Below are 19728 nucleotides of genomic sequence, written 5' to 3' on the forward strand. Positions count from 1 at the left end.
ATTGCTGAATAACAGGAGTCAAAATACGACATCAAATTGTATACAACAACAATATAATAAGATGCAATGTTTAAACTGTAAAGTAATTATGTTTTACATAAGATTGCAATGATTTATTTTTCATTTGATACAGTTTCATTTGTGTATCTTCAAACGAACGGAAATTAATAATGTTGTTTATGTACTTTTTTCCTGTTTAGAATTTAACTGAGCCTTTAATTGTCATTTATAAGGGATTTATGAAGCATAATTAGTCCTCACTTTAAATTAGGTCACAAAACTAGATGAAGTTGAGTTAATAAAGCATTTATTAACATACACATTAACTATTAGTACATGCCTGAATAATAAGAATCATAAATGTTAATTTTAATAGTTTATTAATCACTTACTAACTCATTCTGAATGATCTTAAAAAAAATAGCCAACTATGCCTAAATAAATGACTTGTAAATAATGCAATGCTTAATTTAGTAATGAAAAATAAATAAATAACAAATTATGAAAGTACAATTATTAAGCACATGATAAATGTGGTTGTAAGTCAAGAATAAAGCATGTGTAGCTGCAGTTATAAACGGCTTACTAACGTTTATTAATGTAGAGTTATTACTTAACAGATAAGCAATTCACTATTTGCTAACGCCTAATAAATGGTTCATAGTGTGTAGTTATTATAAAGTGTTACCGGTAAGTTTTCTTTTGTCGAAACCAGCTAAATCCACGTCTGCTTTTGTTGCAAAAACCTCTAAATCCACCTAATGGAACAAGACAGTGTAATTAGTTGAAAATCACTAAAGATGCAATTAGAGAATATTTTACCAAACATAAAACACATTACACAAACCACCTAAAATTAAAAATACATCTGTCAAGTAAGTGGCGGTTCATTCCGCTGTGGTAACCCCTGATAAACCAGGGACTAAGCAGAAGGAAAATGAATGAATGAAATCTGTCAAGTGCATTAAAGGGCACCTATGGTGAAAAATCTACTTTTCAAGCTGTTTGGACAGACATGTGTGTAGGTATAGTGTATAGACCGTCATATTGGGGTGAAATAAACACACCCAGTCCTTATAACAACAACAACATAAAAACGGTGGACCAATTGGAGCGGTTTTCAGACCAACCGCAACTTGACGTAGGAGTTCAGCCCCCCCGCCCACCGAATTGATTGACAGCTGCTTATTAACATGTTTCGGTAGTCATGTGTATAATCATACCAACAAGACCAGAAGTGCGCAAAGCAACCGGGAATAAAAGGTGTGTTCAGTTCGCTAGGATCATCATTCATCATCATATGTGATCAAGAGTGAGTTTCACAAGTTTAAAATGTTTTAAAACAGAGCATGTGTGTAATGAATTACAGCGATTTACTACAGATTTACTTCATCAGCACAGCCGCGTGTCAGAACAATTATAAAGGAAGACGCTTCAGTCCCGGTTTGTGGACGTTAAATCAGGTTTATTTTGTTCATTAACATAACAGATATCCATACAGCAGTGGAGATTAATCTGTCTCCTGTCATATGCTTAGAAAAAGAGTGCAAAGCTAAATGAGCGCTCTGTCTGTGTGTATGCGCGTGTCTGCGCTGTGTATGTGTTTCTGTGTGTGTGCTTGAACTTTGTAACGACATTGTGTGTGACTCATGGTTGCAAATCAACAACAAATGCATCAAATACTCATTGGTAAAGTTCTTACTGTAGTATTTCTCACAAACGCTACGTGAGATCTGCTTCCTTTATGTCTGTCTGTTGTCTGAATCTGCCGAGGGAGGAGATTAAGGCACGCAGTAAGGCACGTAGAAACGGTGGGCGGGGGGGTTGGGCTAATGGGGCGTGTGTCCTTAAAAGTTCGAAAACCCCTGGGCTAGACACTGGCTCACAGCTATATGAATGTTGGTGCCGCCACTTATTGACCCGCGGTCAGTAAATGTAGCTTGTGTGGACGCTACTGCGCTACTTCACTAATAAAATAGCTTCACTACTAAAAAGCTATTTGATTGAGAAAGTATCAACGCTCCCGCCATGCTACTGAGAAATGTAGTTAAGCTAGTAGCGTCACTACTTATTGCGACACTACTGCCCAACACTGCTGGTTTCTCTCTCTCTTTTTTCCTTCACTTTTGTCAATTGATGAAGTTTGTTCTTCACCACTGTTGCTCCGGCCACGCTACTGAGAAATGTAGTTAAGCTAACTAAGCTAACACTACTTATAGCGACACTACTGCCCAACACTGCTGGTTTCTCTATCTCTTTTTTTTCCTTCACTTTCGTCAATTGATGAAGTTTGTTCTTCGCCACTGTCGCTCCCGCCACGCTACTGAGAAATGTAGTTAAGCTAGTAGCGTCACTACTTATTGCGACACTACTGCCCAACACTGCTGGTTTCTCTCTCTTTTTTTCCTTCACTTTCGTCAATTGATGAAGTTTGTTCTTCGTCACTGTCGCTCCCGCCACGCTACTGAGAAATGTAGTTAAGCTAACTAAGCTAACACTACTTATTGCGACACTACTGCCCAACACTGCTGGTTTCTCTCTCTCTTTTTTTTCCTTCACTTTCGTCAATTGATGAAGTTTGTTCTTCGCCACTGTCGCTCCCGCCACGCTACTGAGAAATGTAGTTAAGCTAACTAAGCTAACACTACTTATAGCGACACTACTGCCCAACATTGCAGGTTTCTCTCTCTTTTTTTTTTCCTTCACTTTCGTCAATTGATGAAGTTTGTTCTTCGCCACTGTCGCTCCCGCCACGCTACTGAGAAATGTAGTTAAGCTAACTAAGCTAACACTACTTATTGCGACACTACTGCCCAACACTGCTGGTTTCTCTCTCTCTTTTTTTTCCTTCACTTTCGTCAATTGATGAAGTTTGTTCTTCGCCACTGTCGCTCCCGCCACGCTACTGAGAAATGTAGTTAAGCTAACTAAGCTAACACTACTTATAGCGACACTACTGCCCAACATTGCAGGTTTCTCTCTCTTTTTTTTTTCCTTCACTTTCGTCAATTGATGAAGTTTGTTCTTCGCCACTGTCGCTCCCGCCACGCTACTGAGAAATGTAGTTAAGCTAGTAGCGTCACTACTTATAGCGACACTACTGCCCAACACTGTTGGTTTCTCTCTCTCTTTTTTTTCCTTCACTTCCGTCAATTGATGAAGTTTGTTCTTCGCCACTGTCGCTCCCGCCACACTACTGAGAAATGTAGTTAAGCTAACACTACTTATAGCGTCACTACTGCCCAACACTGCTGGTTTCTCTCTCTTTTTTTTCCTTCACTTTCGTCAAATGATGAAGTTTGTTCTTCGCCACGGTCGCTCCCGCCACGCTACTGAGAAATGTAGTTAAGCTAACTAAGCTAACACTACTTATAGCGACATTACTGCCCAACATTGCTGGTTTCTCTCTCTCTTTTTTTTTTCCTTCACTTTCGTCAATTGATGAAGTTTGTTCTTCGCCACTGTCGCTCCCGCCACGCTACTGAGAAATGTAGTTAAGCTAACTAAGCTAACACTACTTATAGCGACACTACTGCCCAACATTGCAGGTTTCTCTCTCTTTTTTTTTCCTTCACTTTCGTCAATTGATGAAGTTTGTTCTTCGCCACTGTCGCTCCCGCCACGCTACTGAGAAATGTAGTTAAGCTAGTAGCGTCACTACTTATAGCGACACTACTGCCCAACACTGTTGGTTTCTCTCTCTCTTTTTTTTTCCTTCACTTCCGTCAATTGATGAAGTTTGTTCTTCGCCACTGTCGCTCCGGCCACGCTACTGAGAAATGTAGGTAAGCTAGTAGCGTCACTACTTATAGCGACACTACTGCCCAACACTGCTGGTTTCTCTCTCTCTTTTTTTTACTTCACTTTCATCAATTGATGAAGTTTGTTCTTCGCCACTGTCGCTCCCGCCACGCTACTGAGGAATATAGTTAAGCTAACTAAGCTAACACTACTTATTGCGACACTACTGCCCAACATTGCAGGTTTCTCTCTCTTTTTTTTCCTTCACTTTCGTCAATTGATGAAGTTTGTTCTTCGCCACTGTCGCTCCCGCCATGCTACTGAGAAATGTAGTTAAGCTAGTAGCGTCACTACTTATTGCGACACTACTGCCCAACACTGCTGGTTTCTCTCTCTCTTTTTTCCTTCACTTTTGTCAATTGATGAAGTTTGTTCTTCACCACTGTTGCTCCGGCCACGCTACTGAGAAATGTAGTTAAGCTAACTAAGCTAACACTACTTATAGCGACACTACTGCCCAACACTGCTGGTTTCTCTATCTCTTTTTTTTCCTTCACTTTCGTCAATTGATGAAGTTTGTTCTTCGCCACTGTCGCTCCCGCCACGCTACTGAGAAATGTAGTTAAGCTAGTAGCGTCACTACTTATTGCGACACTACTGCCCAACACTGCTGGTTTCTCTCTCTTTTTTTTCCTTCACTTTCGTCAATTGATGAAGTTTGTTCTTCGTCACTGTCGCTCCCGCCACGCTACTGAGAAATGTAGTTAAGCTAACTAAGCTAACACTACTTATTGCGACACTACTGCCCAACACTGCTGGTTTCTCTCTCTCTTTTTTGTTTGTTCTTCGCCACTGTCGCTCCCGCCACACTACTGAGAAATGTAGTTAAGCTAACACTACTTATAGCGTCACTACTGCCCAACACTGCTGGTTTCTCTCTCTTTTTTTTCCTTCACTTTCGTCAAATGATGAAGTTTGTTCTTCGCCACGGTCGCTCCCGCCACGCTACTGAGAAATGTAGTTAAGCTAACTAAGCTAACACTACTTATAGCGACATTACTGCCCAACATTGCTGGTTTCTCTCTCTCTTTTTTTTTTCCTTCACTTTCGTCAATTGATGAAGTTTGTTCTTCGCCACTGTCGCTCCCGCCACGCTACTGAGAAATGTAGTTAAGCTAACTAAGCTAACACTACTTATAGCGACACTACTGCCCAACATTGCAGGTTTCTCTCTCTTTTTTTTTTCCTTCACTTTCGTCAATTGATGAAGTTTGTTCTTCGCCACTGTCGCTCCCGCCACGCTACTGAGAAATGTAGTTAAGCTAGTAGCGTCACTACTTATAGCGACACTACTGCCCAACACTGTTGGTTTCTCTCTCTCTTTTTTTTCCTTCACTTCCGTCAATTGATGAAGTTTGTTCTTCGCCACTGTCGCTCCGGCCACGCTACTGAGAAATGTAGGTAAGCTAGTAGCGTCACTACTTATAGCGACACTACTGCCCAACACTGCTGGTTTCTCTCTCTCTTTTTTTTACTTCACTTTCATCAATTGATGAAGTTTGTTCTTCGCCACTGTCGCTCCCGCCACGCTACTGAGGAATATAGTTAAGCTAACTAAGCTAACACTACTTATTGCGACACTACTGCCCAACATTGCAGGTTTCTCTCTCTTTTTTTTCCTTCACTTTCGTCAATTGATGAAGTTTGTTCTTCGCCACTGTCGCTCCCGCCACGCTACTGAGAAATGTAGTTAAGCTAGTAGCGTCACTACTTTTAGCGACACTACTGCCCAACACTGCTGGTTTCTCTCTCTCTTTTTTTCCTTCACTTTCGTCAATTGATGAAGTATGTTCTTCGCTACTGGTTTGGGACTTGTGGAGCTGCGCATCATTGGATTTGCTCTTCAGTGTTTGGACTTTCAGCAGTGAAAATTAAGCCACACTGAACTTAACAAAACTGATCTTCAGCTCTGAAAACTGGACTGACGCAGTTTCAATTTACTAGAACTTCTATGTTAAGCTGCTTTGACACAATCTACATTGTAAAAGCGCAACAGAAATAAAAATGAATTGAAACATGAGCTTCTTCCAACAGAATCTCGATTATTCACATCAACAAAAGCATTCAAAAAAGGCTGTGAAATCTAAACAGTGGATGTTTGATTGGTTGCTGATGTGTTGCATGCGGTCGTCACCCACTTTAAGAGGGATCATTCGGATTGATGCAGAACACTCGGGTCAACAACAACAAACCTTTCCGTGACCCTGAATCCTCTGCATGCATGAAGAGTGGAAAGGAAACTCTTTCCAGGCTGTGAATGAGCCGATCACTGAGGCAACAGGAGCACTTCATCAGTGGAAGTGAACAGATGGCGGCTGAGCAACAGGCAGCATATGTTCCAATGAGCCCGGGCCATTACTACAGATGGAGGGTGGGAAGAGGCCGGCTCTGAAACATAACCTGACATTTCCTCCTCATTTGGCAGCGCATTGTTACGTTTCACAAAGAGAGATTAGCCCGGAGCAAGTGAATAGCAGCGCAAAATCTCTTTAAAGGCAAATTACTAAGAGTCCCCTCGCACATTTCTTCACACACTTTACTTAACCAAGCTATAGGCGGACGGGCTGTATTTCACGAGGAGGGCCGTGCTGTTCACAATGACTGATATACAGCCCTCTTGTTCCCCTTCAGAGCTTTTATGCCACTTCAGAGGAGGTGGAGATGATTCTATGTGCCAACAACAGGTCAAAAAGCCCAAAGTTTAAAGTCAATGACATCCAAACCGTCGTGAAGCATTGGTAAGGGGATAACTACTCCCCAAAATCGAAACTGGGACAACATGACAGAATTAAGTTAACTTATGAGTGTTTACAAATTAAAGTGGATTGAACAAGTTGTCCCAAAAAATCCCTGAAGAATTATGCCTCAGCTAGTTAAATAGTTTGAACAAACAGCGTCTTTTTTTTTTTACTGATTAAAGGGATAGTTCAATGTAAAATGAAAACTTTTTCCAAATCAGTTTGAGTGTTTATTTTTTGTTCTGTTGAACAGAAAAGAAGATATTTTGAAGAATGTTTGAAACCGGTAACCATTGACTTCCATGGTTTTTGTTTAAATAAAAATAGTTCAAACTACTAATTTAGAATGAGCTGAATTAATACAATTCTTGACTTAATCGTTTTTACAAATTAAGTGGATTTAACATAAAACAATTAAGTTCTCCCAAAAAACCCTGAAGAATTGTGCTGCCTCAGCTTATTTTAAATTAGTTTTAACAAATAGCAAACATTTAATTGTGATTAAAGGGATAGTTCAAAATTAAAAACTTAAATTCTGCAATCATATACTCACTCCTGACTTATTCCAAATCAGTTTGAGTGTTTATTTTGTGTTCTGTTGAACAGTAAAAAAGACATTTTGAAGAATGTTTGAAACCGGTAACCATTGACTTCCATGGTATTTGTTTTTTTCTACTACACTCAAAAGAGATTGCTCAAGCTACTTATTTAGAATGAGCTGAAACAACACAATTCTTGACTTAATTTATTTTACAAATTTAAGTGGATTGAACATAAAACAATCAAGTTGTCCCCAAAAAACTTAAGAATTATGTTGTTTCAACTCATTTAAAATAAGTAGTTTGAACAAGGAGCAAAAGTATTTTTTTGAGTTTCATCCACTATAAAATGCTTAATGGAACTGCAAAGATACACAACATAAATAATTCATAAAGAGATACTACTCTACAAAATAAAAAATGAATAAAATTGTCAGCATTTACTGATTAAAGGGATAGTACAACTTAAAACGAAAACTGTGCCATCAAATACTTACCCTCGACTTTTTCCAAATCAGTGTGTTTTTTGTTCTGTTTAACAGAAAAGAAGATCTTTTGAAGAATGTTTGAAATCACTAAACTTTGACTTCCACGGTATTTGTTTTTTCAACTATACTCAATTTTTTTCTAAATTCTTATTTAAAATGAGCTGACTTAACACAACTTTTGGACAACTTAATTGTTTTATATTTAATCCACTTAAATTTGTCAAAACCAATTAAGTTAACTTGATCGATTTGTGTTGGAAAACATGAAGGCATCAAGTTAAGTTTTTACAAATTTAAGTGGACTACACATAAAACAATTAGGTTGTCCCCCCCCCCAAAAAAACTTAAGATTTGTATTGTTTTAATTAAGTAGTTCGAACAAACAGCAAACATCTTTTTTTTTTGACTGGGTAAAGGGGTAGTTCAACTTAAAATGAAAACTGTACCATCGTATACTCACCCTTGACATTTTCCAAATAAGTTTCAGTGTTTATTTTTTGTTCTGCTGAACAGAAAAGAAGATATTTTGAAGAATGTTTAAAAACACCATAAAATATCCTTCGACTTCTATGGCATTTGTTTTTCCTACTACACTCAAAAAAAAAAAAAAGTTCAAACTACTTATTTAGAATGAGCTGAATTAACAATTCTTGAGAATTTTTTGAGACAACATAATTGTTTTATATTTAATCCAATTAAAACCAATTAAGTTAACTAATCAATTTGTGTTGGGACATGTGGGTTCCAATAGGTCTTCTGCAGTATTTGTGATGAAGTTCAACAGATGATTCATGGGAAAAATCTACCTTCTGCCACTTTTCCAAATGATCAACTAGAAGTCAAGTTATTATTTGTTGCTCTTACAACTGGGATTGACAACAAGACTTCTGTCAGGTAGTGTAACCGTGTTTTTACTAAAGTTTCCATATCCCCCCATATCAAACTTGTATTACAATAATAACGTAATCGAAAACCACACATAAACATGTTAGATTAATGATAATGGAGGTAGTGAGGCTAATACTAGATTGTTTGATCTGTTTCTGTAATAACTCTCCCACAACTTAACTTCTTGGTTTATGATCAAAACAAAACTCATTCTATAGTCAGTCTCGGTAGATCTGTGAATCCTTCCCGACCACAAAAATAAGCACATAAGTAAATAGATAAAAACAGCATATGTAATATAACTGCAGCATCAGACTGCGTGTCATTATTTGCTGTAGGGATTTTTATCTCTCTGCTTAAAATGCACAAAATGGCTTCTAAAAATACTGAAGTGCACTGAATACATATTTAGCTGCTATATTTATGGAAGAGGCTATGAATAGAGCGCTGTAAAACTCAGGAACTGACTCCAGATTTACTCTTGCTGTAATTGTATGTGGAATCGCACAAGATTCAAACCAACAAAAGAAAAATAGACAACTGCTGAAAAAACATAACAAACAACTCAGTGCCTCCGTGCCTCCGTGACTTTGGATAAAAATATGTGCCATCCACATGAGTAATGCTTACAGATTTACAGAGCAACAGTAGAGACCTATTGTTATTGAAGTAAACTGAATATACACTGTCCAGATTTCATACAACACTACCTGACAAAAGTCTTGTCGCCTATGCAAGTTTTAGGGACAGCAAATAAGGCTTGACTTCTAGTTGATCATTTGGTATCAGATGTGGCTTATATGATAGACAAAGGCCTCTGTGAGATTCCAATAGGTCTTCTGCAGTATCTGCAATGATTGGGATGCAGTTTATTTGTATGGTGTAGGGCCTCCTTTTGCTGCCAATACAGCATCAGTTCATCTTGGGAATGACAGATACGAGTCCTGCACCGTGACCAAAGGGATTTAGAGCCATTCTTCTTGCAGAATAGTGGCCAGGTTACTATGTGATGCAGGAAAACGTTTCCTGACTCGCTCCTTCAAATGACACCAAAGGGGCTCAATAATATTTATATCTGGTGACTGTGCAGTCCATAAGAGATGCTCAACATCACTTTCATTGTCATCAAACCACTTTGTGACCAGTCTTGCTGTGTGTATTAGTGCATTATTATCCATGACACCACATTCAGGACACAATGTTCGAACCATTAGATGCACATGGTCCTCCAGAATGGTTTGGAAGTCCTTGTCAGTGATGCACACATCTAGCAAAAGCATTGGGTGTAAGGAATGCCATGATATTTCATCCCAAACCATCACTGATCATTCACTCTGGGCATGCAACAGTCTGGGAGGTGTGTTTCTTTGGGGCTTCTCCACACTCTCCCGGATGTGGGAAAGACAGGGAAGGTGGACTCATCAGAGAACAATACATATTTCACATTGTCCACAGCCCAAGATTTTCACTGCAGGCACCATCCAACATTTCAGTTTCATTGTCCAAACCCTGTATATGTAATGAAAAGAAACTGAGCAGGGCATTCATCTTCTGCGTATGAAAACAGCAACAACATACAAACAGTAATACACAATAGTTTTCATACGGTGGACTTAAACAGCTCAGCCTTTTACAACTGAATCATAAATAAGAATCATTTGATCAGTCCAGATGAACTGCTGTCAGTGATTCTGACTGAAACTGGTTAAAAATAAGTCACACATAAAAGTCAACTAGAGCTGTACATGTAATGTTGCTATGGCTGTTTTTTGGGGGGGTCGTCTAAAACATGATGCCCACAATCTGTCTTCTCCATCAGAGCCATGCTGTCTTGCCCCAATACAGACCCCCAGACAGAAAAGAGCGGCCCCTTTTGCCCTCAGTCTCCAAGAACCAACCGAGCGCCAGATAATTGTTGGCTCCATCATGCCTGCTTTCCCACTCTCTCTCTCTCTCTCGTGCTCAGAGAGGGAAACAGCGATGACAGCGTGCCAAAGTCTGGCTTCTTGTGGCGGCGTGCGTCCCACCTCCAGCCCACACCACCCGCTGCAGAACAAACGCTGCGTTCCCGCTGAGGCCGATCGCTCGCCCTCACGCTAACTCTGCTAACGCTCCACCGCACCGCCATGAGAATAGAGCCTATATTTACCATTAGCGCACACATCCAAACACACGCTATAATTAAACACATGAAAAGGACAATGTGTTGCAGCGTTGCTAATCTGGGTGGTTTTATTTATTTGGTTTTTAAAAAAAAGAGGCCTGGATACACAATCGGCACTCAGCCCCGTGCCAGGATGAGCAAACAGATTTAGAATCAAAGCAAAAAACACTGCACAGGAAATGATTCTGTGCACTTAAAATAACTTCATTCAATGTTGCTGTTGAATTAGCAACACCGGAGTCTTTCCTATTGATGCACAATGGTCACTTCTGGATTTAAAGTACACATGAAATCAAATCTAGCCATGTGGTTTTGTTAGCTCACATTGCTAATTTTGTGGTGAACAATTCATCTGTGCATGTCATCAAGAAAAAAATTAACTGTTTGCCATTGTAATCTAAAATTACAACCTGAAAATGCACTTCCAGTTTGTTTACAGTTAAATTCTCAGATTACGTCTGTCTGAGGTACTGGGCGTGGCTAACATAATTAACCACGCCCCTCTAACTGTCAGTTTTGACAACAAACAGAAATGGTGAAGAGGAGGAGTCTGTTAGGTTGTTCTAACCCTACTAGAATCCATTTCCTGATCTTTCTGAATTAAAGGCCTACTTTACTACATTTAACCAGCTTTAGGTTAAAAAAAACAAGCCACACCCACTGTTTGCTCATTTAATATTCTGTTTCTCTAAGAACTGCATCACTATAGAGGAATTACCAACCTACGTCACGCATGATGTCACATGGGTTCCCGGTTGCAAAAGCAAACATGTCATGCTGTGCGGTAGGGTCCAACTTTTACTGTACACCACACTGCTTTTAATGCCAACCGCAGTTCTCATTTCATATCAGCAGTGGTGTAGTAAAAAAAAAAAGGTGGTGTACTATTACCCACCCGACCCGCCCATGCTGTTTTATAATTTTACCTGAATGTTTTAGCAAGACATCTATCAGTTAACTTCGAAAAATGCACAAAATTTTCTCACAGCTGCTGTGGTCGTCAGGGCGCTGGAATGGCGCAAAATTTAAACAAAAATGCACCAATTGCAATAAATTAGGATGAGAGTTAAACAAAAAAATTGGTATACAGTTAAAGGGGAAGTCTAATCAGCAAAACAAATGAGTATACTAAGGGTATATGCAATTATTGATCCTCAGAAGTCGTAATACCCAAACAGCTAGTGGAAAAAAGTATGCATACTGAGTATACGTGCGTATAGCCCCGACTACACCACTGCATATCAGGTATGCTTCACGCTATGCTGAATCATACACATTACTTGTTTTTGATTGCAGCAATGATTTCAGCAAAAACAGTTAAACTGCGGACACTGAATGCTAAGAACGAAAGGTAAAAATGTACGTTCACATACCTTGCTGTTCAGGTGCAGTTCGCTGTCAGAATGCAGTTGTTTTGCTTGTTGATGATTACCCAGGCCTTGTATAGCTCCGTCTTTTTTCCTTTTCTTTGGCTAGGCAGAACCTCGGATGCTAAAAGAACCTTTTAGCTCTACATACCTGTAGTTTTAACTGGTAATCATGGAACATTACTTCTTGCACATGACCACACAGAACAACATTGCTGGCATCCAAAGACTTGTAGGCCGTTAACCTCTCTCTTAGAGGTTACTTGGAGTTTCAATGAGGTATTTCAGGCTGGATGCTTGGCCATTTCGTCTTATCCAATATCCATTGGGTGGGTGCTATTGCAAATGGACCTGTCAGACGAACGCCGCTCACGTTAATGTTAATTTTGCCAAATAACTGTGCTTAGCACTGGGTGACATGCTGTTATAATAAGCTGAAAGCATTTTGTAAATAATAATTAATATATATATATATATATATATATATATATATATATGTATATATATATATATATATATATATATATATATATATATATATATATATATATATATATATATATATATAATATGCAATCAATATAACTGATTTCTAAGACAACAACAAACTCCGCATCGGATGTCATTCCCTTGCTGTAAATGCTAGCACTCCCATTTTTTTCTGCAACCTCGCTGTGCGCATACTGAATGTTTACAAACTAGTAATTTGTCTATATGTAGAAAAAAAAAAGTCGCAGCTTCCGGTCTTTTATAATAAGAAATAAATAAATCTGTTTATTATGTTTAGCAACCTTTTCAGCTAAGCCATGTAAAACCCATTTCTGTGAAGATACAACAAATGTACACTCTGAAATCTGTTATTAATGTAAAATGATGCTAATTGGTTAAATGTGATGGCAACGTTTGATTCTTCTAGCTGTTGTTTAAGTTATTGGTCAATTTTTAAACCACTAACTAGAGTCTACCATAACAGAAGTTTTCCGCCATGTTGTGCTTTAGCTCAAGATGCTAACCTCAAACCAGACACCACATGACATGTGTAAAACAGAATTGTATGTATTGTTATCATATGATAGTTTTTAAAAAGGGATGAGAGATCCTCTGAAATATCACAAGAACAGAGTTGACATTTTCCACCATTTTGTACTTTAGCTCAAGATGCTAACCTCAAACTCGAAACCACATGTAACAGAAATGCATGTATTGTTATTGTGTTATAGTTAAAAGTGAATGAGAAATTCACAGTAACAGAGTTGTTTGTGCTTTAGCTCAAGATGCTAACCTCAAACCAAACACCACATAACATGACAATCAGAATTTTATGCATTTTCATTATATTATTGTTTTTAAAAAGCGCATGAGAGATTTGCTGAAATATCACAATAACACTGTTGACAGTAACAAAGTTGACATTTTACAACATTTTGTGCTTTAGCTCAAGATGCTAACCTCAAATAAGACACCACATGGCATGTCTAAAACACAATTGTATGTATTGTTACCGTGTTATAGTTAAAACATGAAAGATTCGCTGAAATATCCCCGCAACAGAGTTGACATTAGCAGAGTTGACATTTTCCACCATTTTGTGCTTTAGCTCAAGATGCTAACCTCAAATCAGACAGCACATGGCATATCTAAAACTGAATTTTGTCTTTTGATCATATTATAGTTTTTAAAATGTGAATGAGAAAGTTGCTGAATTACCTTAAAACAGACAACACATGCAGGGGAGGAGGTGGGACTTGGGTGGTGTTGAGTCTCAATGCCGCCCCTAGCAAGATGCAGCCCTGAGCGATCGCCCACATTGCCCATGCCTAAATCCGCCACTGACCATATGACATGTGTAAAGCAGAATTGTATGTATTGTTATCATATTACAGTTAAAAAGTGAATGAGAAATTCACAAAAATATCACAGTAACAGGAGTTGACAATAACATAGTTGACATTGCTTGGCATTTTCTGCTTTAGCTCATGATGCTAACCTCAAACCAGACACCACATGGCACGTCTAAAACAGAATTCTATGCATTTTGGTCATGTGATAGTTTTTAAAATGTGAATGCGAGATTTTCTGAAATATCACAGTAACAGAGGAGTTGACAATAGCAGAGTTGACATTGTTTGCCATTTTGTGCTTTAGCTCAAGATGCTAACCTCAAACCAGACACTACATGACACGTCTAAAACACAATTGTATGTATTGTTATCATATTATACTTTTTAAAAAGTGAATGAGAGATTTGCTGAAATATCACAGAAACAGAGTTGATAATAGCAGAGTTGACTTTGTCCGCCATTTTGTGCTTTAGATCTGGATGCCAAACTCAGACAGACACAACACGGCATATCTAAAACTGAATTGTATGCTTTGTCATAATACACTGCTCAAAACAATGAAGGAAACACTAAAATAACACATCCTAGATCTGAATGAATGAAATATTCTTATTAAATACTTGTTTTTTTACATTAAATGTGCTGACAATAAAATCGATGATTAATGGAAATCAAATTTATTAACCCATGGAGGTCTGGATTTGGAGTCACGCTTAAAACTGAAGTGGAAAAACACAATACAGGCTGATCTAACTTTGATGTAATGTCCTTAAAACAAGTCAAAATGAGGCTCAGTAGTGTGCGTGGTCTCCACGTACCTGTAAGACTTCCCTACAATGCCTGGGCATGATCCTGATAAGGTGGCAGAGGTCTCCTGAGGGATCTCCTCCCAGACCTGGACTTAAGCATCCACCAAGACAGTCTGTGGTGCAACGTGGCGTTGGTGGAATAGAGCGAGACATGATGTCCTAAATGTGCTCAATTGGATTCAGTTCTGGGGAACTGGTGGGCCAGTCCATATAGCATCAATGCCTTCATCTTGCAGGAACTGCTCCAGCCACATGAGGTCTAGGATTGTCTTGCATTAGGAGGAACCCAGGGCCAACAGCACTGGCATATGCTCTCACAAGGTGTCTGAGGATCTCATCTCAATGGCAGTCAGGTTACCTCTGGTGGGCTCATGGAGGTCTTTGAGGCCTATTTATATGTTTTAGTTTTCTTTTAAACTGGCTGTATATACTGAATCAGTACCGAAAGCTATTTGATGATCAGCGAGGGCCATGTTTTCAGCTACAAATCATATTTAATGTTCTACTCAACAACAAAAAAAAAGTAATCTACATCTTATATTCCCTGAGGCGAGTGAATAAAATTGTGATTTTAAGGTGAACTACATCTTTATGCATTTACACTACAGTCTGTGTCAATATAGTTCGTCTTGACTGCCAAATTAATATAATAATGCCACACCTTACCTAACAATCAAAGTTCATATTTCATACTTCCCAGAGCACTATTTAAATTCCCTTTACCCCTTCTTTCTAACCGATATGTGATTTACTATGGGATGTCAATGGTGGTTTCACGGCTTTCAGTTTTTTGGTGACCCCCTACTGTTTATTCAAAACACTTCTCAATTGCCAAAGCTTTGTCAATCTGCTCTATTTTTTGCATGAATAAATCGGTCGTCTCACTTTCCTGCTGTGCCTATATGACTATATGTGATGTTCAGCCAAGTCACGTGTTTGTCTAGTACTGCATTTCATTCCTGCGGCTTTCATTTTCTATAGATAAGAGGAAGAGCTGAGCTTTGACCACTATGGCTGTGGAACTTTCACCATATCCTATTTCTGCTGGTGTTTGATGATAGCAGATGTTTCACAGCCTTATGGGCAAACAGAGAAACAGACCTCCCAAAAAAGTAATAAATTCATTAATAATTAATTTTACTGGAACACAAGTTTCAGATCACCACTTTCCAAACATTATACTATCAGTCAAAGTTTAAGATAATCAAAAATAAAAATATTAAAATATTATAAGGTTAATAAGGCAAATAATTGTATAATGATGGTTTATTCTGTAGACCATCTAAAATAAAATGCTTAAAAGGGCTAATAATATTGACCTTAAAATGGGTAAAAAAAAACTAAAAACTTTTATTCTAGTAGAAATAAAACAAATAAGACTTTCTCTAGAAGAAAAAAATATTAGAGGAAATTCTGTGAAACATCATTTAAATATTTAAAAAATAAAAATAAAAATCACAGCAGAGTGAATAATTGTGACTTCAAATGTGTGAACACAAATTTCTAATCAGCCAATCACATGGCAGCAACTCAATGCATTTAGGCATGTAGACATGGTCAAGACGATCTGCTGCAGTTCAAACCGAGCATCAGAATGGGGAAGAAAGGTGATTTAAGTGACTTTGAATTTGGCACGGTTGTTGGTGCCAGACGGGCTGGTCTGAGTATTTCAGAAACTGCTGATCTGCTGGGATTTTCACACACAACCATCTCTAGGTTTAAAGAGAATGGTCTGAAAAAGAGAAAATATCCAGTGAGCGGCAGTTCTGTGGGCGCAAATGTCTTGTTGATGCCAGAAGTCAGAGGAGAATGGCCAGACTGGTTCCAGCTGATAGAAAGGTAACAGTAACTCAAATAACCACTTGTTGAAACTGAGGTTTGCAGAAGAGCATCTCTGAATGCACAACACGTCCAACCTTGAGGCGAATGGGCTACAGCAGCAGAAGACCACACCTGGTGCCACTCCTGTCAGCTAAGAACAGGAAACTGAGGCTACAATTTGCACAGGCTCACCAAAATTGGACAATAGAAGATTGGACAAACGTTGCCAGATCTGATGAGTCTCGATTTCTGCTGAAACATTCGAATGGTAGGGTCAGAATTTGCCAACAACAACATGAAAGCATGGATCCATCCTGCCTTGTAACTATGGTTCAGTCGGGTGGTGGTGGTGTAATGGTGTGGGAGATATTTTCTTGGCACACTTTGGGCCCATTAGCAACAATTGACCATCATGCTAACGCCACAGCCTACCTGAGCATTGTTGCTAACTATGTCCATCTCTTTATGACCACAGTGTACCCATCTTCTGATGGCTACTTCCAGCAGGATAACGCACCATGTCATAAATCGCGAATCATCTCAGACTGGCTTCTTGAACATGACAATGAGTTCACTGCACTCAAATGGCTTCCACAGTCACCAGTTCTCAATTCAATAGAGCGCCTTTGGGATGTGGATGAACAGGAGATTCGCATCATGAATGTGCAGCCGACAAATCTGCAGCAACTACAGGATGCTATAATGTCAATATGGACCAAAATCTCAGAGGAATATTTCCAGTACCTTGTTGAATCTATGCCACAAAGGATTAAGGCAGTTCTGACAGCAAAAGGGGGCCCAACCCGGTACTAGTTAGGTGTGCTTAATAAAGTGCCCCATGAGTGTATATACACAATTATTTTTATGACATATTTTTTAGCAAGTCTTTAATTTGCTGCTCAGTTATTATGATCATTTTTTATATTATTTATGCTATCAATATTATAGTAGTTTAATATTATTATTAATCCAGAAGGAAATGGTATTAATTGTTAATTAAACTTACATTACTGATGTCTTAATTGTAATTTTTAGACTATTTAAAGATCCTCCGAGGATAACCTCAAACCGAACTTTACACTGTTTACAATTATTGGAAATTACACAGTATTTAACTGTAGTATGTCCCTGTATTTTAAAGTTGCACTGTGAAAATTGCTGTATATTTTACAGTAAAGATATACAATACTGTAAGTAGATATTTAGTGCTTTAAATGTAAATATGGTATTTTTGCTGTAATTAATTTACAATAAGCTACAGGCGAACTGCTGCCAGTAAGTTACTGTAAATTCTACAGGAAATTGTTAACCGTTAAGTCCATCAGGGTTTCATCAAAAATATTAAGAAGCAAAAACAGTTTCAATATTATTATTACATTTAATGATAATAAGTGTTTCTGCGTGACTGACATTAAACACAGCATGAATAAACGTGAAGAGTTTCTGCAATGCTAGCACTTTCAGACATGACGGACATGAAACAGAAGAGTATCAACACAATGTGAGGTTAAACTGGGAGCATTTGGGTCGTGATGTGCCAGAACCATAATTTATTCCAATCATCTCAACATCCGGCTGCTTTGGATCACATTAACCACCACTTTTTCGATGCTATGACACAAATTATCATTAACAATTTCCTTTAAAAAGAATAGCTGCTTGAAAATCTAGATTCTGAACGTGTTGAGGGAGACAAATAATGGTTGTAATTGCGAACGAATGGAGTCGATGCCAAACCAGCAGTTGAAAGGTAAGAGATCATCTGAGACTAATTAGGGTCTGCGCTGAATGAACGGGTTTGGCACACGGTTTAGGAAGCATCCATTTTGGTCACTGATTCATATCATCCACATGGAAGAAGAAGAAGAAGAGAAAAATAGACTGTAATCTCGCTATAGGATATAATTCTGAGGGCTTTTCAGGATATCACTGAACACGGAAAGGGAAGGTTATCTCTGTTCGTGTATGAAAACTGCACATTCATGCAGACATCCATGGGCTTTAGCGTCTGTCAATAATTATCTGCAGTCAAAACAAAAGGGTGGGAACTGAATTAGGCCATGCGAGAACATGAGCATTCCCATCTGAATGCAGTTCATCGCTGCTTGATTCTGGGAGGGACAACAGTTTCCACCAGAGGCTATTCACTCATTTTATCATCAGTCTGTCTGGTTTAGTTCTGAGAATTAGTCCATCTGTAGCAAAATATAGAAAAGATGGTCATCAAAATTCTGCTAGAAAATAGATAGATAGACAGACAGACAGACAGACAGACAGACAGACAGACAGACAGACAGACAGACAGACAGACAGACAGACAGACAGACAGACAGACAGACAGATAGATAGATAGATAGATAGATAGATAGATAGATAGATAGATAGATAGATAGATAGATAGATAGATAGATAGACAAGACAGAAAGACAGATGAATGAATGAATGAACGGATGGATGGATAGATGGATGGACAGACAGATAAATAGACAGACAGACCAATAGATTGACAGATAGAGAGATGGATGGATGGATGGATAAATGGATGGATGGGTAGGTAGGTAGGTAGGTAAGTAAGTAGAAAGAAAGATAGATAGATAGATAGATAGATAGATAGATAGATAGATAGATAGATAGATAGATAGATAGATAGATAGATAGATAGATAGATAGATAGATAGATAGATAGATAGATAGATAGATAGATAGATAGATAGATAGATAGATAGATAGATAGATAGATAGATAGATAGATAGATAGATAGATAGATAGATAGATAGATAGATAGATAGATAGATAGATAGATAGATCACCTGGGTGCGAGGTGATATCTTCCTCTCTTCGGATGTCTTGCTCTTGGCCTATAATCTAGAGAGGAAATTCCACTTTCATCATATTTAAATTTTTAACAACAAATTGACCTCTCAATTATAAAAACAAAGTCATACCAAATGAATATATGTTTTCATACAAGCCTTAAAGGGACGGTTCATCCAAAAATTTAAATTCTGTCATCACTTACTCACCCCCAGGTTGTTCCAAACCCATATTAATTTCTTTGTTCTGCTGAACACAAAAGAAGATATTTGGAAGAATGTCAGCGACCATTGATTTTTAGAACCATTGGAGTAAATTGATGGTGGGATCTGTTTGGTTACTGACGCTTATCCAAATATCTTCCTTTGTGTTCAGCAGAACAATGAAATGAATGAATTTGGAACAACCTGAGGGTGCGTGAGTGATGACAGAATTGCCATTTTTGACGTGAAGTATC

General features: G+C 38.3%; 1 protein-coding gene across 1 annotated transcript in view; it reads right to left on the reverse strand.

Annotated features, from left to right (window-relative positions):
* Positions 1–17814: 17814 nt before the first annotated feature.
* Positions 17815–19728, reverse strand: part of fam120b (family with sequence similarity 120B) — a 42069-nt gene continuing 40155 nt past the window's right edge. The window contains exons 10-11 of the mRNA XM_056471247.1: positions 19268–19322; positions 17815–18651 (exon numbers count right to left, since the gene is read on the reverse strand). Coding sequence (XP_056327222.1) covers positions 18630–18651; positions 19268–19322 — 77 coding nt within the window. The 3' untranslated portion in view covers positions 17815–18629. The remainder of the gene's footprint in view (positions 18652–19267; positions 19323–19728) is intronic.

This window comes from Danio aesculapii, chromosome 13, assembly GCF_903798145.1.
Source record: "Danio aesculapii chromosome 13, fDanAes4.1, whole genome shotgun sequence".
NCBI lineage: Eukaryota > Metazoa > Chordata > Actinopteri > Cypriniformes > Danionidae > Danio > Danio aesculapii.